This window comes from Capsella rubella, unplaced genomic scaffold (genome assembly GCF_000375325.1).
Source record: "Capsella rubella cultivar Monte Gargano unplaced genomic scaffold, Caprub1_0 scaffold_4, whole genome shotgun sequence".
NCBI lineage: Eukaryota > Viridiplantae > Streptophyta > Magnoliopsida > Brassicales > Brassicaceae > Capsella > Capsella rubella.
Window position 1 is genome coordinate 6,648,004 of NW_006238920.1, and position 26,358 is coordinate 6,674,361.

The 26,358-nt window shown below is 33.4% G+C and overlaps 7 protein-coding genes and 1 long non-coding RNA gene across 9 annotated transcripts; 2 read left to right on the top strand and 6 right to left on the bottom strand.

Moving 5' to 3' along the window:
- Positions 1-2,905: 2,905 nt before the first annotated feature.
- LOC17888400 (vacuolar fusion protein MON1 homolog) lies at positions 2,906-6,951 on the bottom strand. The gene is made up of 14 exons (XM_006296113.2): positions 6,272-6,951; positions 5,869-5,948; positions 5,681-5,752; positions 5,551-5,590; positions 5,222-5,323; positions 5,008-5,129; positions 4,578-4,710; positions 4,406-4,497; positions 4,234-4,315; positions 4,099-4,163; positions 3,723-3,998; positions 3,547-3,638; positions 3,398-3,462; positions 2,906-3,309 (listed from the first exon to the last, which is right to left on the bottom strand). Exons 1-14 carry the CDS (start codon positions 6,788-6,790, stop codon positions 3,214-3,216), a joined length of 1,836 nt encoding a protein of 611 aa, XP_006296175.1. The 5' UTR covers positions 6,791-6,951; the 3' UTR covers positions 2,906-3,213.
- A 1,441-nt stretch (positions 6,952-8,392) lies between these two features.
- On the bottom strand, positions 8,393-9,353 carry LOC111831086. Its single transcript, XM_023784601.1, has 3 exons — positions 9,349-9,353; positions 9,216-9,295; positions 8,393-9,129 (listed from the first exon to the last, which is right to left on the bottom strand). Exons 1-3 carry the CDS (start codon positions 9,351-9,353, stop codon positions 8,393-8,395), a joined length of 822 nt encoding a protein of 273 aa, XP_023640369.1.
- A 2,314-nt stretch (positions 9,354-11,667) lies between these two features.
- On the bottom strand, positions 11,668-12,270 carry LOC17888960. The gene has a single exon (XM_006295099.2). It carries the CDS (start codon positions 12,153-12,155, stop codon positions 11,688-11,690), a length of 468 nt encoding a protein of 155 aa, XP_006295161.1. The 5' UTR covers positions 12,156-12,270; the 3' UTR covers positions 11,668-11,687.
- Positions 12,271-15,007: 2,737 nt separating this feature from the next.
- On the bottom strand, positions 15,008-15,791 carry LOC17889982 (defensin-like protein 149). The gene is made up of 2 exons (XM_006296147.1): positions 15,728-15,791; positions 15,008-15,177 (listed from the first exon to the last, which is right to left on the bottom strand). Exons 1-2 carry the CDS (start codon positions 15,789-15,791, stop codon positions 15,008-15,010), a joined length of 234 nt encoding a protein of 77 aa, XP_006296209.1.
- A 2,738-nt stretch (positions 15,792-18,529) lies between these two features.
- Positions 18,530-19,322, top strand: LOC17888603. Its single transcript, XM_006295195.2, has one exon. It carries the CDS (start codon positions 18,778-18,780, stop codon positions 19,132-19,134), a length of 357 nt encoding a protein of 118 aa, XP_006295257.1. The 5' UTR covers positions 18,530-18,777; the 3' UTR covers positions 19,135-19,322.
- A 392-nt stretch (positions 19,323-19,714) lies between these two features.
- LOC17890433 lies at positions 19,715-22,014 on the bottom strand. Of its 2 annotated transcripts, none has more exons than XR_002834241.1 (5): positions 21,703-22,014; positions 21,066-21,599; positions 20,770-20,960; positions 20,296-20,426; positions 19,715-20,076 (listed from the first exon to the last, which is right to left on the bottom strand). It is a non-coding gene; the product is annotated as an uncharacterized LOC17890433 (long non-coding RNA). The 2 variants fall into 2 exon arrangements; XR_002834240.1 differs by having other exon boundaries at positions 20,296-20,432; positions 21,703-22,011.
- A 1,139-nt stretch (positions 22,015-23,153) lies between these two features.
- On the top strand, positions 23,154-23,705 carry LOC17889094 (lactoylglutathione lyase). Its single transcript, XM_023785101.1, has one exon. It carries the CDS (start codon positions 23,154-23,156, stop codon positions 23,703-23,705), a length of 552 nt encoding a protein of 183 aa, XP_023640869.1.
- Positions 23,706-24,555: 850 nt separating this feature from the next.
- On the bottom strand, positions 24,556-25,509 carry LOC17889848. Its single transcript, XM_006295219.2, has 3 exons — positions 25,420-25,509; positions 25,202-25,321; positions 24,556-24,928 (listed from the first exon to the last, which is right to left on the bottom strand). Exons 1-3 carry the CDS (start codon positions 25,438-25,440, stop codon positions 24,812-24,814), a joined length of 258 nt encoding a protein of 85 aa, XP_006295281.2. The 5' UTR covers positions 25,441-25,509; the 3' UTR covers positions 24,556-24,811.
- Between the last annotated feature and the right edge of the window lie 849 nt (positions 25,510-26,358).

Below are 26,358 nucleotides of genomic sequence, written 5' to 3' on the forward strand. Positions count from 1 at the left end.
TTATTCTCAGTAAGTTTCCAATAGCTATTTAAGTTTTACAAAATAATATTTTTAATTTTTTTTTTGAGCTTGTATTAATCATATATGGTTCATTAAGAACTAAGAAGTGTTAGACCGCACAATACTCTTCAGTTATGTGCTACGTTGTAATTAGAAATAAAGGTCAAACAAAATCCGTAAAATCCGCAAAAGTTCTCATTCAATATATGTTATGGTTTTAAAAATTTTAAAATATATATATAAAGAAAACGAAACGGCAGAATCCATGGTAACGTCTGGCAAAACGGTCGAATTCGTAACACCACCCACAAAAAAAACATTCTTGGTCATATCTTTTTGGTCATCACATGATTCACCTCTCAAGAACATACTTTTACTTCTTTGGCATTCAACTATTTAATGATTCATGGAGAAAACAAAATTACATCACAACATCCAGCAAAACCAAGTCCCTAATTTTCAAAATAACTAACCTCACTATTCAAAATAATTTTTCCTTGTTATACAAACTTTTTAACATACAACTGATAGATAAGCTATAACCATGGTTCCACGAGACTTCATTCTAATGGTGATTCACCTACCAAATGCACTTCGTTTTTTCTCACTACCAATGGAAAGTTGGGTTCAATTTTTTCTATATTTCTATATTTTCTATGTTCAGTATTTTATTTATTGCTCACTACCATGGTCTCCAATTTTTTTTTTCTAGTATGCAATTTATGTCAACAAAATAGATTTCTTAATTTTCATTTGGTTTTACTATACTCCAGTTTTACTACTATGCTTGCAATGTAATTTTCAAAAATTTGGATAGACTCTTTGTTATTAGATGTTGTTAATTAGAGGATTTCCGGCCGATATTTTATAATGTTACCAAATCTCACCAAGATTAGATAGTTAAAGCATTTTAAATGTAATTAAGTTCAATTAATGTAGAATTAGACTTTTGACATCTTGAGAGCCAAATTTAAGTAATGCATGCTTTGTATCTGTTTGAATATATGATTAAGTTATCGCATTTAGTTCTTGAGATCTTGCTATGTCCGGATGCAAGTAGATGCATTCACATGTTTGTTAAAATCATAAATGTAAAACATATCCTTGGATGCACAATGATTCAGACGGTTTTGCAAGAAAATGACATAATGTACCAAAGTAGTCGACTTGCTCTACGAAAAATCAAATATCTTGAAAAGATACCATAAACATATTACGCGCATTTCTAATTCTTTAGATGATAAATATAAACACAACCACATCCATTAAATCTTTACAAAATTCACACGTTGATATCGTAGGGTTACCAAAATTTTACAACCATATTTTTGCTCGAAGCACTTAAAAACTAAAATTGATTGATATGAGTGGAACTGGGATACAAGAGCTACCACACTGGTTTGCTCTTCTAAAACCTAGAAAACCAAGGAGTGCATATCAATGTATAAGCAACGAAAAAAAATGTTAATATACGAAAGCAATAATGGACGAAATATTCAACAAATAGTAGAAAAAATAAAAGTAATAATCTCCAACAAAAAGAAATATAAAAATGAGTAAAAAACAAAAAACAAAATACTAGAAAACAGCTTGAATCCTAAGAAGTTAGTGCATATTTTATTTTCATATATTAAAATTAAATGTTCACACATCTCTAAAGAATAAATTTAGCTTTTGATGAATTTTTGAAATCATGTCCACACAAGTCAATGGGTGGGAGAGAGAGGAGAGAACAAATGAGAATTCGTGAAATTACCGAAAAGCCTATTTTGGTTGAGAGAGAGAGGTTAGTAAAGATAAGGGGCAGTCACGTAATAAAACAGTTTGAGTGTTTTGCAGTAGTAAAAAGTGGATTTCATAATCATAGTTAAGCTTAGTGGCCAACATTTACTTTTAAATTCGTTTTTCTTTTTCGTTTGTAAATTTAATCTCCCAACGTTGATGAAGTTTGACTGATCCATCACACATATTTTGTAATAATCCTTTTTCTTATAGCATTAACTAATTTTATGGAACAAATAAAATTTTATTTACAAACATTGAGTATTCTTTCTTATTCAACTTTAGGTTTTTTTTTTAAATAAGAAATAATTGGGACACAATGACATAGTAACTTGTGACGTAACTAGAAACACAATGGTTAGACTATGTAAATCAGTAAATGTAAAATATGGTTACACAACATAATTTGCACACAAATAGTGAACTATTGCAAATTTGCAATGCTTAGACTCTCTTAAATATATTAACCCTGGTAAAAATGGTAAGAGGATGAGAATACTTATAATTTAATGACGAATTAAATATGTATTTACGTCGTAATTAATGTGTAACTATATAAGTATATAACTATACTTGGTAATTAAGTACATTTACTTCGTTGTCATAATATATTATTAGTGAACAGGTGCATTTAAGCAGAGCATTTAATTAGAAACACTGTATTAAAAAAAAAAAACCTTTTTCATCCGTAATGTCTAGAGAAGATAAAACAAATTTCAGATTTTGTCTGAACCGAGCATTAATCTTGATTTCTTCTTGGATTCCCTTTTAGATTTTAAGTCAATCCTAATAAATAACTAGCATCACATATTTAAAGCATTCAAATTATATAAAATAAAATAAAATAAACCTTGTCAAGTATATTTTAAATGAACCAAACCACTGAATTAAATGTTATAATGTTATATAAATCTAGTACTACATCTATCTGTTTTGGATTGCATTAACAACAATACAATTGAGTTTTTTAAACATCACAATGTGTTAAAAATAAATATATAATAATATTATCTCATAATTCCCTTAATTATATAATTATTATTTTAATTAGAAGAAAAAGAGATGAAAATTAAGAAAAGAGCATCAGAGTGAAATGGGGCATTTAAAAAATGAAACCACAGAAAAAACATAACAACCAACTCTTTTACTACACCAACTACTCTCTAGTCTACATCTTTCTTTCCATCAAAACCTTAAAATAATTTGCTCTCTACATCATCTCAGTTTTTGACTATTCAAGCTTAATTAATAATAACAATAAAGGCAATTGAAATAGCTTTCTCTCAAGGGTTTCTTCTTCTGGGGTACAATTTTACATTACTGCCTTATTAAGGTGGGTGGTGCCTAGGCACGATATAGGGGTCAAGATAGTAGAAAGATCAAAACGTACATTTATATATATATATTTAAGAGTGAATAGTAGAAATGTCATCACCAAGAGAAAGGGCTAGCTCCTTGCAAGAACACTTCATTCTCCACATCTTTTACCCTTTGGCAAACCTGATTGCATGTCTTTATCGCCATCGCCTGCCATATGATTTTCATCGATATCGATATCAAAGATCTGATTTACGCTATTCTTTGACTTCATAGGAAAGTTTTTAATGAATCTCACCTTGTCTGCAAGTGGATCAAATGCTGCATAGAGCTCAAAATCTGGTGTGACCCAACATAGAAGAGCTGTAGTAAAAAAGATTTGTTAGTTTTTCACAACAAAAAGGATTTTCATATTTTCGTAAAACATGTGTGCATATTCGAACTTACTGTAATTCTCGTCTCTTCTATATTGAGTCTTGTGGGGTCCCAATCCTTTGTCATGCATTGAAGCGTAAAGTTTCTGGTATGCTCGAAATAGACTGCAACAACACAACTACTACATCAGTACTTTTCAATTCCACGAACTAACTATTTGGTTTCCCAATGTTGATTCATGACTTTACCTTTTTTGTTGTCTGTGACTAGTTACGGGGGGTGAGAGTTCAGAGGAAATGTATTGATCTAAGTATATACTACGGTACATGAAATGCCAAATTCCAAAGGGACCTCCCGTCCCCACAGAAACCTCGGGACCAACTGTATCTTGTCCCTGATCAGTAGTAGATGATCGCCGCCTACGGTCTATTGGTAAATCTTCAACACGCATTCCACCTTCTGCGATGGATCTTTGAACCACACTAAGAATATTTGACTTGAGGAGAACAGCCTCAAGGCGAATCCTAACCATATACAAGTTTATGGAACTCAATAACATGCTTATTAACAAATTTTACCATGTAAGAGAACACAACTATCTTCAAGTATGAAAGCTATTTTTACCGGCAATCTTTGAGATGATGGAAGGCATCTGAACGCGTGGTAAGCAATATTACATATGTATCATCCTGCATTACCGAGTACATTAATACTTTCACATTGTGCACTGTAGATGAGTTTTACAAGTATTTGACTCACATCAAAGAAGTGGACATAGGCATGCAAAAAGGCCTGAGAGTTGTATCTAGGTAGGCAGATTGGTGAGAAAGATTCTGATGTCCTGTTAGCGGAGAGGAAGCTGTGAGAACAAGCTACACAAAACATGTGTATAGTTCACTGTGGGTACATGAACAAAATATTTAGCACTTGCCTGAATGATTCTGATGACATGACAAAATTTGAGAGTAAAAGCAAGTCATCAGGATGGAGAGACGCTTTCTGTGCACCAGCAAGACTGACAACCTGAAAGTCATACAAACAGTCATCAACTATGATGGATTTCCTAGCTACAAGACTTTGACTTTTTGAACACGGGGGTTTACCTTGTGTTTGCACAGTAGTAGTGAGAACAAGACACCAGATGCACAAATTTCTTGCAGTACGGTCCCCGTAGCTTGCCTTAACGCATATGGAAGGGGAAGACAAGTATAGGCATGAAGAAATGTAGCTGGGTTCCTAAAAATGGGAAAATCATCTCGAAGATTATTATAACTTTTTTACCTGAAGCGCAGAGGTAGACCAAAAAGAGAGAAGATGTAATGTGTATAGCAACAGTTCTACATCTGTGGGAAGGATAGTAAATAGACTCTAAAAACTATATAAATCTTAAAGGCTTGTACTTTATACGTAGATATTGTATTATATACTTTGATAATAGTTGGAAATCTTCATCTTCCACCAATAATCTCTTATTACTTTATGTTAAAAATATCTTCAATTATATTGTTAAAGAGTTACGAATTAGAGACAAACCAGCTAAAAGAATGGACAAGAGATGAGAAGACAGCTTCTGTCCCTCCAAGCAAGGGTGTCATATCAAACTTTGCATTCTTCTCGAAACATCTGTCTATGGACTTTGTTAAAATTAGTATCATCTGCATCACCATTATTGCATTTTGGTTATTTAAATCGCACACTCAAACATGAAAATTTTCAAAAGAAAGGATACACAGCAGTGTATTGTTACCTGACCATATAGAAGATCCAACTGCCCCCTTAAATATTCATACGTTTCATCTGTACAGCTTATGCAGACGAGGTATATTGGCCCCTTCACCAGAAAGACAACCTGAGTTTCACCAGGACATCTCATTTTAAAATGTTTGTAATCTCTTATCAACAGTGATTTTAATCAATAATCAGACATGACATCTCTCTAATTAATATCTCCATGACAGTGTAAGCAAATGAAACACTTTGCTTGCTGAGATTTAATGAAGCAGTGTATCTAGTGGTAAACTATTATAGGCACCACTGCCAAGCTGAGTAATTGAGAGTTAAGGGAAATTTTAATACCTGGTGTTTTCCTGCCTTGACTAAATTGACACGGTCACCACTAAAATAAACAATGGGTTAGGCATCAAACATTAAAGACAAAAATAACCATAAAGAAAAATTCAGCAGACAAAGCTAGTGCATATTTTACCCATTCTCCACAAAAGAAATAATAGCTTGAAGAGTAGCTGAGAATCCAGCAAGCTTATGTTCATCTCCATATCTAAAAGATACAATGATTAAAAAAAGAAATGCAACAAGAATAAATCAGTTAAAACGATAAAATCCACACTACAGCCATTCGCTATCTGGTGATTCAATATGAAGAAATGGCTAAACCTGGAATATATCGGTTTGCCAGAGTTACTCAATATGAAAAAATGCTTCTTCCTCTTTCTCCATGAAATAGAAGCATCATCCTGCGTTTTTTATATTAAAAGTGTGTTCTCAGAGTTCCATCTACTGCTGATGAGAAGATAATCACTATTGATCAGTTTCGCATGCATAACTCCCTAAACATTTTCCACAGTTCTGACATTGAATAAATTCCACAGCATTCTTGATCAACTAAGTCCTCGTATGCAAGATCACAATTTATCATGAATGTGACACTAAAGAACTCAAAATCCAACAATCCATGGCGGAAACTGAATACTGTCGACAACTATGACTCTGGGCGCAAATTCTTGAACTGATCTTGTAACCTAGAACTAGAGTTTAAGGAGCTATATATAAAACTGACCTCATCAACATGGCGTTTTCCAGGCAACCAAGCCGCTTCATGCTGCGAGGCAGTGTCACCATCCACATTAGCTTCCCGAATCTCATCCTCACTAGCATCATCAGCTTTATAAGTAGAGGTAGCTCCGCCGCTACTCCCTCTCTCTCCATCATAACCGCTACTAGTCGGACTCGGCGGCTCTTCCCCTGCTTCCATTTCCACGGGATTCTCCGCCCTTAACGACGCATCTATCTCCTCTCCTCCGCTAGCTCCCGCCACAACTTCATGCACTAAACCACCATTGATAACTCCGCCTTCGTTCCCGTTGGCCGATGCAACCTCGTCTTGATCATCGCCGCCGCTGTAATCCGTGCGAGTGCTGCCATCGGATACTTCGCTAGGTTGAGACAAATTCATTGACTCTAATTGACTTTGAACACGCTCCGAATTCGTCTCTGGATCGGTACTAGGGTTTGGATCGGCGAATTCGGTGCCTGATGATGATGATGAAGGTGAAGAGCTCGAATCTGAAGTCGCCATTGCTGAAATCGAATCGATAGAGATATTTTTTCAACGGAGAGGAGAGGAATTTGATGGTCTCCTCCTTTAATGGCAAGTCGTGTTGTTCATTTGCTTCTCTGCGAATTTCACTTTGTCCACTCGCATCGAGGAGGAGGAGGATGATTCACGATTTCTCCAACGGATCCACCGATCCTGGTTTCAATTGGATATATTCGACCCGCTTCATGACGCGTCTCGTTGGGCTTTTTCGCGATTAGAGAGAGAGAGGTTCGGATCTCATTTACTTATTATGGGCCTTGGGCCTATTTTGAAATAACGTCAAATACGTTTTATGTTTCCATAAGTTATACACTAGGAGAACAAAACACTAGGAGAACAAAACAATATGGTTATATTTTTTTTTTTTTTTTTTTTTTTTTTTGATAAACCCGATCGGCTGATCAGGTCAGCTCTGGGAGGATCACACCGAAGTGCTACAATGTGGACTCGTCGCCAATACCTAGGTGTTGGGCTACCACATCGCCTGAATCCAGATTAACGCTTTCCGACTAATGCTCGGGGCTAATCAGGCCGCCTGCATTTCTGATTACCAGGTAAACCAATTGAACCTAAGCTCAACTGACAGACTTCCCACAAAGATGATGTTAACAGCAAAGTGGAGAATTGAACCCAGGTTGTGGGAGTTGCACCCTTCCTCCAAGCTCCCCTACCACTAGTCCACCACCTCTTGGGCAATATGGTTATATGTGACTTGTTACACTAGCAAAGTAGCAATATGATCATATTGTGAGTAAAATCAATGTTGTCACTATAATGCGGATCTTTCTCATCATTCATGATCGCAACACGAACGCTCAAAAATTTCCAACTACGACCGATCATTCGATTTCTAATCTCTCGACGGTTCGATCTATTAATAAAGTCTTTTGCAGATGAAGGAACTTCACATTCTAAGAAATGAGAGTCTTTTTGTTTACTTTTTATGGTTGGGCCAATAAAACTCAACATTGACTTTCACTTTCTCTATTGGTTTTGATTGCTTCCATTTGACCAAAACCTTTATATATCTCTTTTCTATAGTCAATATTTTGGAAATGTGAGGGATGCATAAATATTGTAAACAAAACACGTGAAAGAGACGTACTTAAAATTGTCATAACAGCCGATGAAGTCTTTTATTATTGGAAAAAGACAAAGAAAAGAATAGTGAGAAGAAAGAAAGACATTTAAATTTGACATTTTGTTAATTTGGATTGTAGCGATAATAATATATATATATATATACCAATTTTATTATAATCGTTTTCGTCGATTAGGTAAAAGCTAAAAAAAACTAGAAGGAGGAAAAAGACAAGAGTGGAATAAATACGACAAGACCAACGCACATAAAACGTCGAACGACTCGACTTTGTTTCATATGTTCGGTTCGGTCATCACTTACGTTGAGAGCAAATACTCTTCAAGGATCATTTTTTTTTTAATAAAATTTCTGATAATATATATAACTTTCACGATTACATGAAAATAGAAAAAAAGGTGCCACAACGACAACGAACTCCGGGATGAACAAACCCGGTACAAGAACTATAAAGAAGAGGATACAATAAATATATATAAAAATTAGAGAAAGAGTCCTCTAAACCATAGATTAAGCATGCCTTGGAACTTTGGAATGTCTTTCCTCGCTAGGCAAGTGTTTCGGATTCGCCTATCAAGAATAGGGAAAAGAGCTTCGACCGGAGTGCGAATACCGGTATAGATGCGAGCATTTCTTTCATGCCAAAGAGAGTAAATAACTGCTTGAGCCAAGAGAAGCTTTAATGGCGCCATTTTGGGGTCATTTGATGTAGCTTTAAGCCACATGAGGAACCTATCCCAGTTGTTGAAGCCTGCGAATGGGATCTGAAGTTTTTCAAGACCCCATCTCCAAAGGTCATAGCTATATGGGCAGGTTAGAAAGAGATGATCTCTTGTCTCAAAGTAGATCTCGCAAAGGTAGCAAGTATCATCTTCTAAGATTCCCCATTTTCTGAGCCTTGATAGAGTTGGAAGTCTATCTAGGCAACTTAACCACAAAATAAAAGAGTGCTTTGGGATAGACCCTGAAAACCAGACCTGGTGGTGCCAAGTCACCTCTTGTGAATGTGTCTTAACGAGCTTCCAAGTTTCAGCGAAATTGAACTGGTTTCTAGGATCTCCATGTGGTCTAGCCCATAAGTAGGTGTCCTTAACATCCTCATTAATTTCTATTTCAGCGAGATGTCTTAAGAGGAGTTCAGTCTCATTGCTGCGGGCACCTCTAAAGATCCATCCATCACTAGTGCGAGCCTTGGCCACAGTTGAGTCTAACAGGAGACCTAACCTTTGGTGTTCTTAGGGCCTAGGTAAGAAAACAAGTTTCCGAATGGAGTCCAATTATCAAACCAAAAGGAACAAGATTTACCATTTCCAACTTTGCAAGAGAGGAATGTTTTGGCAGTGGATCTTAGCTTGAGAAGCTGCTTCCACATTGATGAACCCTGACTGTTAATAGAGAGGTTCCAAAAACTCTTCAAGGATCATATTATTATTATTACGGCATCTGTGGGGGTTGCAGCACTTGAGAGGTACATTTACCCGAATATTTACAGTTTTTGCCACTGGCTTTGTTTACGTTTAGAAATTGACATTGTCCATTACCAAACTAAATATGGCCACGAGAGCTTTTGTTTTTTTATTTTTTTATACATACGCATTCATTTTCAACCGTTTATGCATATTGATTAAAAGACGTGCTTTGGAATTTTATCTTCATTGTTGAAAATTATAAAACTCATCTTCTTGTGTTGTTGGTTTAGAAGAAAATTTTGTTTATAATTAGGTTGTTTTACTTATTAAGATATGGTTTGGGAATATTATACTAATTTGTAGGAATTTGAGGTTTGCCTTTTACATCTATTTGTCATTATCAGAACTAATCAAGATATGAGCTGTATTACTATAGTATACATCGTATTCGTCTATCTTTGTCGAGATGGTACATGTAACCTAAGAGATTAGTATTTATACCTAGTTACTTAACACACTTGCTTTTCTAGAAAAACTAGTAAAATAATAGATTAGTATTTATATATGAAGTTTATGCGAATAGCAAGTAAACAACTAATCAAGTGAGTACAAGTTTATAAATATTATTTAAGTTTTTCATAAAGAAGATGATACAAATCCGAGACCAGGAAAACCACTAAACTTTATACTCTTAAGACATAACCTAACACTTAAATCTTAGCAATATCATCTCATGGATGTGGTTGTCAGTTTGTCACTCTCTTTACACTTTTCAAAACGTTATCTCGTTACAGCCTAGAAACCAATCTTTGGAAGACATCACATCAGTATTCCAAATGATTTCGGCATCTCTCGTGGTGTATAGCTTTTGTTTATTTTTCTGATCCGTGGTGATGATCTCTCGAAAATGGCTAAGAATAAACATAAAATGCGAATACTAATTAATTGAAATTCTACATGGACACAGTTTGTATTCCAAAATTAGTAAATGATTCATTTAATATTTTTAATATATACTTAAAAAGTTTGAAATGATTATATAAAATTATTTCATTGGTTTTTTTTACTAGCTTGTGTCACAAATTAATATAATTTTAAATTTCTCCTTATATATGGCTTGAAACTAGCTAGAGCATCGATAACGTTTTTGACATTGGATTTAATTGTATATTAATTTTACTTGTATAGTACTCTGCCAAGTGTCATGTATTGTTAAATATATGTTGGTACCTTACACAATAATTCAAAACTTTAATAGAACAAGTGTTACAAGTTAAAACGTATAACATCGATTTTGTATTGTTTAAATATATTCCTTTTTTGTAGATATTATAAATAATAGAAACTACCGAAAACACAATTTTTAGATTACACCTGATATATCTTGAAATGTATAAAACATAATATTTGTGTTCGATCGAATTTTTTATTTTATTTTTTTCCAACTTCTCAAATCTGATACAAAACATATACATATATATATATATATATATGTATATATATATAATTATTGAAAATTTGTTATTTTAGGTACGAGATCTAGGTTTTTGATATATAATTAATAAGAACATCGACCTAATAGAGTAATTGTTACGTCAATGCAACGTTAAAAGTTTTTAATATGTGTAACTAAATTAGTTAATTTATCTAGATCTTATCCAAACAAGTGATCTATCCACATAAAACGCCTAACATTATGTTGTGCGTACTCGATCCAAGACATTTATCCAATATTATTATCCTCATGGTCTACTTCATTTACTAGTAAAATTATTATATAACTAAACATCTTAAAATCATATAATAAGAATGAACCAACCAGATTTGTTTGTTACACTATATACACAATTACGAATAATTGGATTAGCTGATAAGAATTAAAAGAGAGAGAGAGAGGATCGAAACATATGCCGACCAAACACTTGTATGATTAAAGACAACGCACCATGTCTCCATCTGTCAAATAATCCCAAATTCATAGCCACATGATTAACTAATAATTAGTATATTAATCCTTTTGTTAGCAAATAACAATCATAGTCATTGTAAATTACCTCTCGTTGACGATTATATATTGTTCTTACATAAACAACTAAATTATAAACCAAGGGGAGATAGAAGAATCTAATTTTTACAACTATAAAAATAAGTTGACGAATAAGAGTAAAAAAAAAAAAAAACAACAAAGAAATACCAAGTCAAATTTCATATTTGGTGTCTCAAAATTTCAATACAATCTTAAAGTAAATAAAGAAAACAAAATGTGAATCAAGAAATAACAACTCTTACAAATTCCGAATTTAGTCCCTCATATTTTTTTATATGTAGTAACCCCCCCCCCCCCCCAATTTTCACTAAAAAGATAAAATTAATCTTCGATCCCTCTAATTTTAAAAATAGTATTACGAACCCTACTCAGATCTCTTCCTTTCAAAGTCCTACCAGCACCTTCATGAACCGAGAACGAAGCCATTCTCCGGTTAGCTATCAACTCATGCGGCGGAACACGCCGTGCACATCCCTCTTCTTCTTCTTCTTCTTCTTCTTCTTCCTCATGGCTCTGTCTTTTACTCTCTTCACCAAGAATCTTTGACCAGTCCGGTACGTTGACCGGTAAAGAAGACGCAGCAGCTTTCCGGTTAGTTTTGGTTCGACCGGAAGTGATAGTGAGATCACTAAAGGTGAAACTAGGAGAGGAATCAGAACCGGTGGTGGTGTTGTAAAGATCCCATTCGTCTAGCTCGAAATCGGACGGTGCGGTGGTGGTGATGACGTGTTGGTCGTTGGTGAAGAAACGGTGGCTTGGTCGTTGGTAGTAGCACTTGCTCGTCGCCATTTTCAAGAAGAACAAGAAAGAAGAAGAAATGAAACTAAAACTCTTTTTTTTTGGGTTTAGTTATAAAAAAAAGGTTTTTAAAGATTCGTTCTCTTTTGGCTTTGGTTGCTTTGTATTTATATATAAAGAGGAGTTAGCTTGGTGTAAAGGTTTAAAGGTCAATGGATAAGAGTTTTCAACACCTCTCCTTCGTGTTGTAAATTTTTCTTGATGGACTCACATTTTTCTGTGAAATTACTTATATGCCCTTGGAAATTTCGTGGAAGTTTAAAATTTTTTCTTTTTTCTTTTTTGCGGTGTGTTTTTATCCAAAGGAAATGATGACTGTCAACAGATTAGGGTTATTCAATTTTTCAAAGTCATACACGAAACCCATAAAATGATTATAAAGAAAACAGATTAGGGTTATTCAATTTTTTTCTTTTTGGAATAATAATAATACTGTGAATATTTGAATCATGTGTTAATTAGTAGAACTTAGAAGTACAGAGTTTATTAAACGTTTCTTCGAGTTTTCGTAGGATTATAAATTGGAAACATGTAACTCTTGTAATGGATCATATGCGACTGAATGAAATAGTTTGATTTCGTCGATACATTGGGGTTTCACTTTTCAGACGTCCAAAGTCACAAGTTTTATATTTCCATGGATTTTAAAGTCAATGTAATAGTATCTTCTTCCTTACTTTAAAATAGTGATACTTTTTTTTGTTCTTTTTTCGAAACAGAATTATAGTTTTCTTTTGTCGAAAAAAGAATTATATTAATTTGAAATGTTATTACAAGGGATACTGGTAGCTAAAACATGAGCAACTTCATTACAATGAAGAAAAAACGAAAATAATGATCGTTACAAACTTTTTCCTTTTCTAAAATAAATAACCCAGTAAACAACTAAAAATGTAATAATAATTAACCAAACATCTCGATAGCATAAAATGTAAGTCTGCTATAAAGAATCAATAAGGCGAAAATGTAACTCTAAACAAACATGTTTTTTCATTCTTCTCAATGTACATGTTTTTTTTTTTTTTGGTAACAATGTGAAGATTTATACTAGTTTTGAAAGTTCTGACAGAATTACAAAGAAAACACGAAAATGGAAAAACCGAAAACTACAGAAACCACTAAATATACAACACAACACAAATAGAAATTCGGGAGAAAAACAAGTGAAACACTATAAACAGAGATCCAAAAAGAAACACCGAATCCGAACAAAGTTCAGAAATTTTCTTCTTCTCAATGTAGCATGTTCCATTGAAAGATGTAGTAGTTTCACTTTCATAATCTAATATTAGATATCGTACAAAAGAGTACCTAGCTAGTTTATGATGATCTTCATTAGTGTTAATCAACTTAACGAGTTTTAAATCATCTCCTTCAAACCATATACTGCATTATATTGATTCCTTATGCCCACACCAGTTAAAGTATAGTAAACAATATCAGTTAGATTTTACCAAATAATAATTGTGGTTTAAATAAATACTTTTATTCTAATTAATTGAATCACTATTTCAATTCTAAATATACAATCTTATTAACTTTTTTTTTTCTTTCTCTTTTGTATGTTTTATATTTGTTTATTTAGTGGTCAATTTTTATGTGATCTATAGATATTAAATTGAAAATTTTCGACATTTAAATATAGTAGATAAATTTTTAATATTAAAACAATACAACTAAGTAAAGTTCTTAAATTAGATCCCAAAACTTTAAACTAATTAAAAAACTCGAGAGAGTGTATATAATTTGATTCAACATCGACGTTAAGTAACAAAATAAATTTGTTTACACGTGTTGACATAACACAATGACCACGTAATCTCCACTCACGAACACAAGTCACTATCCGAACAATCCAAGAAAGGTCGAAACTGTAAAATCCCTCCAAGTGAATGAGATAGGAAGAGAGGCCAATGTCATCGTACGATGTCGATGAGATGAAGAGAGGTGTGTCGTGTGTGTGTTGTTCTGTCTTCAGCTTATCCCAAAACCTGACAAAACAAAAGTTTCAATCTCTAAATAACGTCTGTCTTAATCTCAAAGGATAGCTAGAAGACAATATACGATCATTCTCATAATTGGTCCCAAATAGCCACGTGGCGGCTTCACCAACGTGATCCACGTGGAGAGATGAGCTTTCCGTGTACGACTTGTGTGGCGTGGTGGTGGCACGTGACTGCTCCAACCTTATTGGTTTAGAAACGACGTCGTTGTCAGGTTCTTCGAATTACGCATCCTTCGATAACATTTGTTGCTAAACGACGAAATTGGTTCGTCGGAGGAAAGCAACATTAATACCTGAAAATAACGGCAAGGTGTGTGTAGCTCTACTTGAGAAACGATAGAGCTTGTTTTTAAAGCAAATGTTTCTGAAGACCCATTAGGCCCAGCTCGTTTGAGTACTAGCCCGTTTGGCCCGTTTGGCCCGTTTGGCCCGTTTTGGCCCGTTTACTTAACATTCTTTTCTTTTTTTTTTAATAACAATTTACATTGAATTTATTAATTTGATGAATAAATTATAATTTTTTTTTTGTAATTTTCATTTTCGATGTATTTCTCTCTTTTTCAAGTAATCAGTACATTATATTATTTATTTTATTTTCATGGGAGTTATTGACGATAATAAACACATTTACTTAGACTTTGAAGATGTAATAAAATTAGAGTCTTCTTTTTTCCCCAAGAAAAGGTAGCTTCAATGATGTCATTAGATGTATATATTACTACGTTTGAATCTTAATATCATTAGATAGTTACAATTATGCCAATCATTAGGTTATTAACCCCTGATTTATTATTTTTACTACTTTATTATTAAAAAATCTTAATAATGTAAATTAAAATCAACAAAAATAGTAGCATAAACAATTCTTAGAAGGGGTGCAAAGACAGGCTCCTACTTTCCTCTTCTTCACGCACATAGACTCACACTTTTCTTTAACACAATTGGATTTTGTCAAAATCTCACTACATTGTTTCTTTTGTTTTCCTAGCTCCTCATTTGCCACCACTCCTGTTACAATATTATGTTTAAAACGCAAAAATCTTAATTTGTGTATCTAAAATTACTTGTTATGCATAGATACACTTTGAGTTGTTAGATACGAATAGTTATTCTTGAAAATAATATAAGATTGTAACTTAATCATACGAAATAATGTGAAAACATTAAAAAAATAATGTGAAAGCATTATGCAAATTTACACACCAGAATATGATATTACTATTAAATAATAAACTATAGATTGAAATATTATCTATGTGGCACCAAAGGAGGAGAAATGATGATGAGTCAAAGGAAAATTTGTTAAATCAATGTATATTAAAATAATCTTCATATAATCACACACATTAAAAAATAGGAACTAACCAAAATATATGCTTGGGGTTGGTATTCTAGATCTAGTACAAATAAATAATCTCCATTATTTAGCTATGTATGAAAAAAATCTCTATTTGATATTATGAAATTCTTGATTGAATATATATTTGACTACAGCTATTTTCTTCTATAAATATTTTATGTTATATATATTAAGATGAAAATAAATGTAGATACAAACCTAACACAAGAATGGTGAAGATAATCATAACAGTGAATGAGAGTTGAAAAGGTTTCTTCATCATGAATAGTTTTTAAACTTTGTAAAAAAGAACAAAATGAAGTTTTTTGTGTTTTGTTTTCGTTTAACCTTAACAAAAAGTAACTATATATATTAAGCTATATGTGTCTCTGAATTAAAGGATCTAGTTTGACCCTAAAGTTTTGTTTATGATAGACACAAGCTTTAAACTCGCTTGCGCTATTCTCCTTCACCATAAATATTATTTTTAATTTGAACAAAACATGTCTCTCATATGTTGATAAATCAACTTTTTTTTGTGTGTTATAAGAAGTTGAGACATCATTAAAATTATAAATCAACAAAACAAGTAATACACATTAGATTTGATTAAAGATTCAAAAATTAATACATAAAGATTCAAAAATTAATACATTACTAGCTGCAATTTTTTTGATGTTTTCTTATTCAATAGTTTATTCTTTTTATCATATCATACGTAATTTCATTTGAATATAACACATATTTTCAAGGTTTTGAAAGGAAATAATTTTTTTTTTTTTTTTCATGTTGCATAATGTTGTGATATTGCTTCAAAACAACTACTATCAAGAGATTTGAAATTATATTGCCATATTTGATGTTTAGATTTCATGAAATGATGAAGTAAAGATCACATGATTTTATAAGAATAATAATCTTAGTTCGATTCACTGTTGATGGTTTGTGAGATTTTAATATATGATGTAGTCATAGATTAAATCATAATTCATAAATCCAACATTATAGGAAAGAAATGTTCAACATTCGTCTCAATTGTTAAGAGTTCAAGAATTTTTTTTTATACATGATAGTATTATAATTACTACACTTATTAACATCTTATGCTATCCTTCAAACTTTTAAGGTATCTTATTTCTATCGAACTAAAGATTATTTAGTGAATGTTCTGCAATTTGTATTGATTTGAATGAGCATATAAGTAATCCACAAAAATCACGTGATCTATGGAATTTGGATCCCTCATAAGAGAAAATTCATGTGAAGTAAAAGCTGAGGAGTGTCACGTTATAGTACATGTGAAAACCAATTAAAATCCTTACCAACCGTCAAAAACTCTCTTTTCACACATGAAACTGCATGAAACAATTGATCAAAACTATGGTATTTAATGAATGAAAATAAAATAAATTCATTTATAAATCTTTTTTTAAGAGAACAAAATATGAAACTACGTAAAAGCTATAATTCATGAACACGGAACCCAAATTGTATATTTTGTTACAAATTACTAAATGATTAATGTACAACTTCTTCTGATAATGTCGAATATTTTTGACAAATGTAAGTGTTTGAGATTAATATTAAAAAGAAAAACATAATATGTAATAATCATCAATGCATATTAATAAAATCACAATCAGGAGGGCACAAATGAAAATTTTGACACAATTATAGGTGATTATTTCATATAAAAACGCATAACTAGAACTTAAACGTTACCTAATGAAATATAAGAGAAATAAAAAACGTAAGAAACAAGATTCAATCTCGTGAGTAAAACTCACAATCAAAAACTCACAATCACAATCAAATAAATTTTAAATATCCTTTTTTTTAGAGAAAAACATATGAAACTACTTGAAAGCTAATTCATGAATAGTACTGAACCCAACTTGTATCTTTTGTTACAAATTACTATATGACTAATGCAACTTATTCTCATAGTGTCGAATATTTTTGCCAAATATAAGTCTTTGAGACTAATATAAAAAAAAAAACATAATATATAATCAGTGCATAGTAATAAAATCACAATCACTACAAAAATTAACCTTTATAGGTGAATATTTCATATAAAAGATACGCATAACCTAACCAAATACTCTTAACATACCTAATGAAAAATTAACAAAACAAAACGTAAGAAACAAGATTCAATCTCGTGAGTAAAACTCACAATCAAAAATTAGGAAGGCGTGAAGGGAAGAGATGCATGCTTGACCCCTCCTTGTGCCATTATAGATTAGAGATCGTCATCGATGTTGTGTGTTCCAATGCAGGTGTGTTATTATTACACTCACTCACATAAACTATGTTTTATAAATACTTTTAAATATGTATAGTAGTATTTTGTTGCTGATCCTTTAAGGGAAGACGAACTTGAATTTAATTATAGGATGCCAAAAGTTCAATGATGGTTCCTACTTCTCATTCTACTACTTACTAATCATGCAAGTTAAAAAAAGTCGAGGATGCTAACAACTAAAGGTTTATGTGCTTAAGTATCTTTATTGGAGCAGTTCTACTCATATTTTTAAAAGTTAATGTAGTAGTTTAGGCTAAGTATAAACTCAGCCTAAGACCTTCACAAATACCAGTCTTTGTGGGTTTTTAGTAGCTTTGGGGATTTGGTATTTCGGATTTATGGTTTTCTAAAGATCTGGATAAGGGTAACAAATTAGACCAAAATTATTTTTGTCTGATTCGACTTGGTTTGGATTGGTTTATGTTCTAGTTTGGTTTGTTTTGGGTTCAAGTTCGGTTCGTTTTTGGATATAAAAAATTAATTAATATTATATGTATTTGATTACAATATTTACTGAATATTATTGATTCGGTTTGGTTCCAAATATTTTTTTTCGTAATTTCGAGTTCGAATTGATAAATTTGGTTTGATTTTTTTTTTTGGTCCAAAATGTACTGATTCTTTCATCTCAAGGTCGAAACCAAAATTGGTTTAGCAAAATCTGAAGACAATTTTGGGTTTTTAGTAAACCAAAAGATTCCAAGGACCATAGAAACATAAAAAGGAAATAATATGATGGGAAAAGGTAGAGAAATCATGAGAAATCATATTGTTCCCTTCTGTAAATGTCTTATCTTTTTCACCACCCAATTTTTTTAATAATCCCAAGCAACAACCACTTTATTTCACATCACCTTATAAATTAGTTACCAACCTTGTCCTCAAAGTCTCAACCAAAACACATCAAAACTTGTAGTCTTCCACATTTTTAAGAAACCAAAGTAAGCTGAGAGTGAGAGAAATGACTTCATCAAAAGCTTGCCTCTTCTTCCTCTTATCTTCTCTAATCATCACAAACTTCGTCTTAGCACAAGACCGAGCTCCTCACGGTTTGGCTTACGAGACTCCAGTGGCATTTTCACCTTCAGCATTTGACTTCTTTCACGCTCAACCAGAAAACCCTGATGATGCCACTTTTGACCCTTGCGCGGAATCCGGCTGCTCGCCTCTTCCCGTGGCAGCTGCAAAGGTCCAAGGAGCTTCTGCTAAAGCACAAGAAAGCGAGATAGCTTCAATGTCGGTTGGTTCTAGAAGCAGAATGGGAGCTAGTGGTATGGTAGGGATCATCTTTGGACTCGCGTTCGCCGTGATGATGTGAAACCATGATAGGGAATATATAGCTAGACTTTGAGTTGTAATGTGTGCTTTTTTGCTTCCCTTTAACTAGAAAGCTTGTATCTAAATTTCCATCTGCAGTGGTTAATAGCAGAGTATTTATTTTTATTGTTTAAAGTGTGTAATTCTAGAGTTTATGTTATAGATTTTGAAACCGCTTGATTACATCTATTGAAAGAGTTTATGTTAGAAACCTCGAGTTCAAAAGTTTGAGAAAAATGAAAGGGGAAAATAATTTTGTCTTCAACTTTTTTAACTACCATTTTTCAATATTTTGAATGTACTTTTTTTTTCTATAAATATTATATTGAAAAGGCCCTCATTTTTATTAAACTTAAGTCCCTATCATCCTAGCCATAAGAGCATCTTTAATGGCATAAGCTTGAAGATGTAGCTTAGTGTTTTTTTAGTATATTAATAATGTAATAGTGTATATTAAGAACCCACAAATATATAGGTAATTATGGGTTGAACTTGTAGGATGTTAAATTTATAATAATAAAATAATATAAAACATATTAATATTTTTTTAATTAATTAAATAAATAATTGAAACATATAAATTAAAATGAGATACTTCAAAAGTATGTTTTATATTGAAGAGAAGCTATAGTTTGAAGTCCATCACAAATAAGAAACATATCACTGCTTAAGTTGCAAAACTGTCTACTACTATCATCCAATCACATGGAGGAAGTTTGTTGAGCTTCTTTACATGCTGGTTTGATTTAAGCTTTTGTTTGTGTATATATAGAGAGCTAAGAGTGTTGAGATGAAACAGAAGGACACCTAACTGTGTTAGGATTGAAGCAAGGTCCGTTCTGGTGAATGGGTACACAATCAGCTCCTGCACCACATGCGTAGTCCAATGTCTTCTGCAGCATTGCCTCGCTCAACCCTTCTCTGCATTCACACCATGTTCCACCTAAACACATAAAACCCCATATAAGACATTCATAACCATTTGTGACTTTTCTGTTCTAAAAGAGAGTGGGAGAAAGGAGGAATTTTTGTGAAACAAAATGACAAAAAAAAAAGAAGAATCTCTTTTCCCATCAAAAGAAAAGAAGAGGATCTATATGAGACAGAGAATGGTTATTTTATTAAAACATTGCAGGGTTTGACACAGAAAAGATATTTTTACTTGAGTGGCCAGCCATGGCCAACAAAATCACGGCAAGAACAACAACATCCATAGTCGCTGCACACAGAACCAAGCACTTTTGGATGCAGCTAGTGGCAGGGAGAGAGAACAGCCATAGTCACTGACATGATCTACATCTAAACATGCAAAAATCAACAGCATAATCTTAAACATAGTGAAGATGCTGAAGGTAGAAAAACGAATAGGGTTACAAAACTAAAACAAGAGCAGATATTTCTTATGTTGTTTACAAGCTCTGCTCGTTCTCCTCTTCATACGACACAACATCCATATCGTATTACTTAACGGTTTCACATATTCTAGTTCGACATCTTGTTTAAACACAGAGAGAAGATCATATACATTATTTTGTTACTATAAAAGTTACTATGGTTATACAACTAATTCAATGTATCATTTGTGTTGTCATACAGAGAATCACTAAACAAGAAACAGAGAAGTAAAATAGATTACCTTGTTCACAATGAGCTCACATTGAGTACCCAGATTAGCTATAACATCCAACAAAAAAAGACCCAGAAACTGCATATAGAAAACAATAGAGATGAATGTCAAATAGAAAGAGATCTTACTTACATGAAGATATGCAGAGAGAGATGATTCTATGGGCACAACACTTTTAAACTGGAGGGGAGACACTTGTGCTGAAGCAGTAAAGATTTCAGTTAGCTGACGAGAAACAAGAGGAATATCCATGCTGCTTAGTGCTTTTACTAGGAAACAATTGTAATGAAATAACTAGTTTTTACCTGGTCACAAAGATGGCGGTAGGATTGCCCGGAGATGGAGGACGAATCTGCTCCAGCACTGAAGCATGTGGACCAGCTTTTGAAACATTATCAGGGTCACCTGCAGAATATACTTCAACCTCTTCAAGACCAAGTTGCCGCTTGATCAATTGATCAAGTCCATGTTACTCTGAAGGACATCAATCTCTCCAAACGGCAACCTCAAATTTAAAGCCTAAGTGCCAATAGATATTGTCTCATCCTTCTTGAATTTAACGAAAGGCATGCAGAGCTTCTTAGCATCTGTCTTGCTTGTTACTATTCCCTCCTTCAGCAATATTTCTGTTATTTCTGCTAGTATCTCTTCATCAGGGGCAAAACAACAGGTTTGTTGGTTAAATTTCCTTTGCAGGATCATGAGGCAGTGAGCTTTCCATCCATCAAATTGCTCATTCACATATACTAGGCCTTTTAACTTCCGCTCTGGCACTTAAACACCTTTTTTTAACAAGCCTTCTTGGAACCTGGGAGCTGATTTTGTAGAAGCTTTCTCATCTATACAGTTTAAAAATATCTAAATGAAACCATTGAACTAAATACCAGAACAAATATCAAACCAACAAGACATCCAAATCCTCTTTCAATTTGTTGCATGTACCTGAGTTATATCGATCTGAAGATTGAGAGACAGAACGGACGAGATGGTGAGGAGGAGATGGAGGAGATCGACAACACGGTGACGAGGACTCGGAGGAGACGGAAAAGACAGTGGATGAGCCGGAGAAGACGAAAAGCTTGTTCTCTCGTCGAATCGCACAGCTAGGGTTCGAGAGAAACATTTGGGGATTTTGCTTTTCTTTCACTGGCCAAAAACAAAAATCTTTTCGAAAAATAAAAATAACACCCTATCAGAAAATAACACGTGGCTTAAGACTCCCACACAAAAACATCTTGGACAAACACCGAATGGACCTTCAAAATCCACTGTTACAATTATCTGGGTTTTGTTTATTCTTCTAAGGGCCGACGAAATGCAGCGTTAAAGATGCCCTAACCATGTTTACTGCATAACCATATCAAAACTCTAATATAATACTATAAAAATTCTATAACTGAGCCATATGAAAAAAGTAAAAAACCTATATTAATCTCATTAATAGAAAACTAAACAAACTAAAATTTTTTTTGTCAACTCTAATCTATTCTAGTCATCTGGATACGTACCGTATATAATATATATATTAGATTTGTTAATTTTTCAAATTTAATTAGTTATATTAATAATATTTAGTAAGTTTAAAAAAATGTATAAAAAATCTGTAAAATATGATTTTTCAACAGAATAAAAGCAAACATTTTGAAGATCACAATTTTTGAGGATATACAGTATTCGAAAAACAGCATACAAAAAAATTATAATGCATTTGACACCTTTGAAATCCATTTGTGGGGATAACATTATTGAAGACAACATCATCGCTTCAACATATATCTTGTTGTCTACACAAACATTATGCAAATTGGTAATGTAGTTGTGTAAACGTGCAATTTGACTTAGAAATATATTTTTGTGTACTTGTGTAGGTATATTATAGAAGTTAGAATGATATATGGATGTGTACATACGATATGTAATTAGCTCATACATTTCGCCAAATAAGTAATCATCATAATCACTAATGATTTCTCAAAGCAGTGTTTATTATTCTCAAGATTCTCTATGTTTTTGCTATAATGATGATGATTAGTATTAATAAAAAAACAAAGTTTCAAAAACTCGTATCTTCTTCACATACTTCACCGCTCTCTTGCCACACACTTGTAAGTTGTAAATTGTAATAGTCTAATAAAGTGGGTAAGTGTTTGCCGCTCGACGTCGTCCCTAAGCTTCACGGTTTGGACCTAACACATGCCCAATAGAAAAATGAAGCAAAGGTGTGTTACAGTGTTAAGAGTGACACGTGACCGATGTGTGTTCACACATGCAAGCTCCCTATTCAGCCGTCCGTCACGTGTCCTTCGATTAGTCTCCGCCGCTCCCATTTTTAAGGTTACTACTCTCTGTTTCTTCTTGGCGAAGTAAAAGCTGTGTCTCTCGTCGGAATCTTGATGGAGAAGAAGAAGAAAGGCGATGGTGAATCGAACTCGAAGCCGCCTCTAATGGCGTTGAACCATGTCTCAAGGCTTTGCAAAGACGTTAAAAAGTCTTTGGAGTTCTACACGAAGGTGCTAGGGTTCGTGGAGATAGAGCGGCCAGCTTCGTTTGACTTCAACGGTGCGTGGCTTTTCAACTACGGTGTAGGGATTCACTTGGTGCAAGCTAAGGACGAAGACAAGTTACCTTCTAATACTGACCATTTGGATCCGATGGATAACCACATCTCTTTCCAATGCGAAGACATGGAAGCTTTGGAAAAGAGGCTCAAGGAAGTGAAGGTGAAGTACATCAAGAGGACGGTGGGTGACCAGAAAGATGCGGCCATTGATCAGCTCTTCTTCAACGACCCTGACGGCTTCATGGTGGAGATTTGCAACTGCGAGAATCTCGAACTTGTCCCACGCAATTCAGCGGACGCCATACACCTCCCAGAAGACCGACACGCACCTCCTGTTGCCCTCCATGGCTCATCCGACAGTAGAATGCCTCAACCCAATTCTTAGGGAAGGCCACTTTGGTTATTTGTTTGGTTTTAATAAATCTTTGACCAAACACAAACCGAAGTTATTGTCGCTTTGGTTTTCATGTTTGTTAGTCTAGTTAAGTTTGGTTTTAGTCTAGTTCAATTGGGTTAGGTTTGTTTGAGTTTGTTCCCTACAACGTAAACAAATTCTCATGTTTCTTGTCAAACCAGAGTTTGAATCATCTTTACCATAATTTTGAAAGCAACAAAACATGTTTTTGTCTAAAGAAATAGCACAACGAAGATGAGAGACGATAAACATTGATGTTGTTGGTTTGGCGTAAGTGGGAGTAGCAATATAAATTAAACAATTTATAAACGCACGGGTTGTACAAAAACAATGGTATGGTTTAGCATAGAGAGAATCAAAACAAGAACTAGGCTCGAAAAAGGATATAAACTACCATTCAAGCTAATGAACCGAGAAACAAACTTGAACAAATAAGCCTATAACCTCTACAATTCTTGCATTACTACTCCCATGAAGCTATGAAAACAACAAGCTTTGAAACAGAGTAGAAATACCTAAAATTTCCATGCATTTGCATTCTTTCAATCACAACCAAAAAACCAGGATGCCAGTTCGGACCATTTCGCTGGATGCCGCTGCTTGCCCCCTCCCGGTGGCTGCAACTGCAAAGGAATCATCGCAACACTTCTGTTTGCCATGCTGATATGTACTATTCCAATTCCATATAGACTGGTGTTTAAGCTTGATACATGATAAAGCACACATATAAATTTCCCTCTACAATGGGTAGTAGCAAGAGTATTCGAATGTTTACCGTATAATCAAATACTGATCACCTGATAAGAAATCAAATCTAGCATAGTATAAAAAGTTATACATCACAGCATCTCAATCATTAAGCCAAACAACATAACCTTTTGTCAACATTTTCAGTAAACACACAACAATTCTCTTCTCAAGAAGGTAGACAAAACAAGAATAGTGATGTATTCAGATAAGGCCATAACAACCGAGTGTGTCTACATCTCAAACTCATAGTACTGAAAACAGGACAACAATCGAATTCGTGAGTATTCTCGAAGTTTCACATTTCCAACAAAAGAACTTATCCATCTCTACCATTTACGCGAACTAAGATATTCAATGGCAGGTTCAAAAGTCTGATCCACAGCTTTGTTCCACAGAGATGCAAATTCCACACGATACTTCTTCCCTAATATACGATCTCTCACCTGGAAACAAAGTATATCCCAAAGTTCAACTCAAAGCTACTGGCACCACCAATACTATCTAAACCGTAACCATGAGTTCATCTAAGAACCATCACAAACCCAACTAGTCTAATACTCAAAAGGCAAAATCCAAATCTTAATGTGTCAATGTACTAGATCAAGCCTTAAGCTAGATTCTCATCACTTCAAGGTTAAATTGGATTCGATTTCATAGAGACTAAGGGAAATTTAATGATATTTTAGGGATGAAAAGGGAGAGAAGGACGCGATAACCTGAGATTGATCAACGGATTGAGATTTAGGATCAGAAACAGATTGATGAATGAGCTTTCGCTGCTCGAAAACGACGAGCCCAGTCAAGGCGCTACCAAGAGTGAAACCAAGAAGACGTTCCTGTAGAAGAATCGTTAAACAATGGATTGAACAAATCGATTTTTAGAAACAAAAGAAAAAAAATAAGGAATCTGGAGGATAAGGATGAAGAGGGAAACCTGAGCGAGAATGCTGATCATGGTGAAACTCTCGTTTGATTTTGCTGGGATTGGGAAAGGGTTTCTTTTGTTTTCTCGAGAAAAAAAAAATGAAACTGAGGAAGATGATGATGCAACGAGACGAGACAGACACGTATACAAATGGGCCGACTATGGGCTTTAACCCAACAGTTAAAAACAATAATGTAATATTTCTTATAGTTCTTTTCTGCAAACATTATTATTATTTTTTTTTTTTTGCAACAACTGCAAACATTACTTATTCATCAAATATTCAAATATACAAATATTGTGCAGTCTTACAAAAAAAAAAATACTTAGAAAAATACCAAAAATTGATGTTTTATTTAGACAACAACTAAACAAATATACATCAAACTTAAATCCTCTTGTGATAAAAGTGCTCCAAAGAAAAATTCTCGAAGTGAGGTAGACCCTAGGCTAGACCCATATATGATGCATCTACACGCATGCAACAGTAAATGCATCATCATAACCATGATAATAAGAGAACCATTAGTAACAGCTTTGGTGTTATGTGGGAAGAACAAATACATCTAACATGATTTTTTTTTTAATAATAAAGATTTAATATTAGATTTTTTTTCAACAAAGATTTACTATTAGATAAACTCACATTTTTCAATTAGAGTTATGTGGTATTTTATATCAAATGTAATTTTGAAAATTTTCATGCAAACTAAAAAAGAACGTATATCTCTTATTTAATTAGTGATTAGTAATTTAATTTAATGAAAAGTAGTTTTGAGTTAGGGATATATAAGGAAATTAACGTGAAAATAAGAAAGCCTATTTTTACAACAGCTTATTTTTCATTTGATATAAATAACTATATCTTTCTATATGAACTAATTAAATAAGCATACTTTTTGCATGTAAATATGAAGTTTAACCATATAGAGAAAAAATTGGATTCAA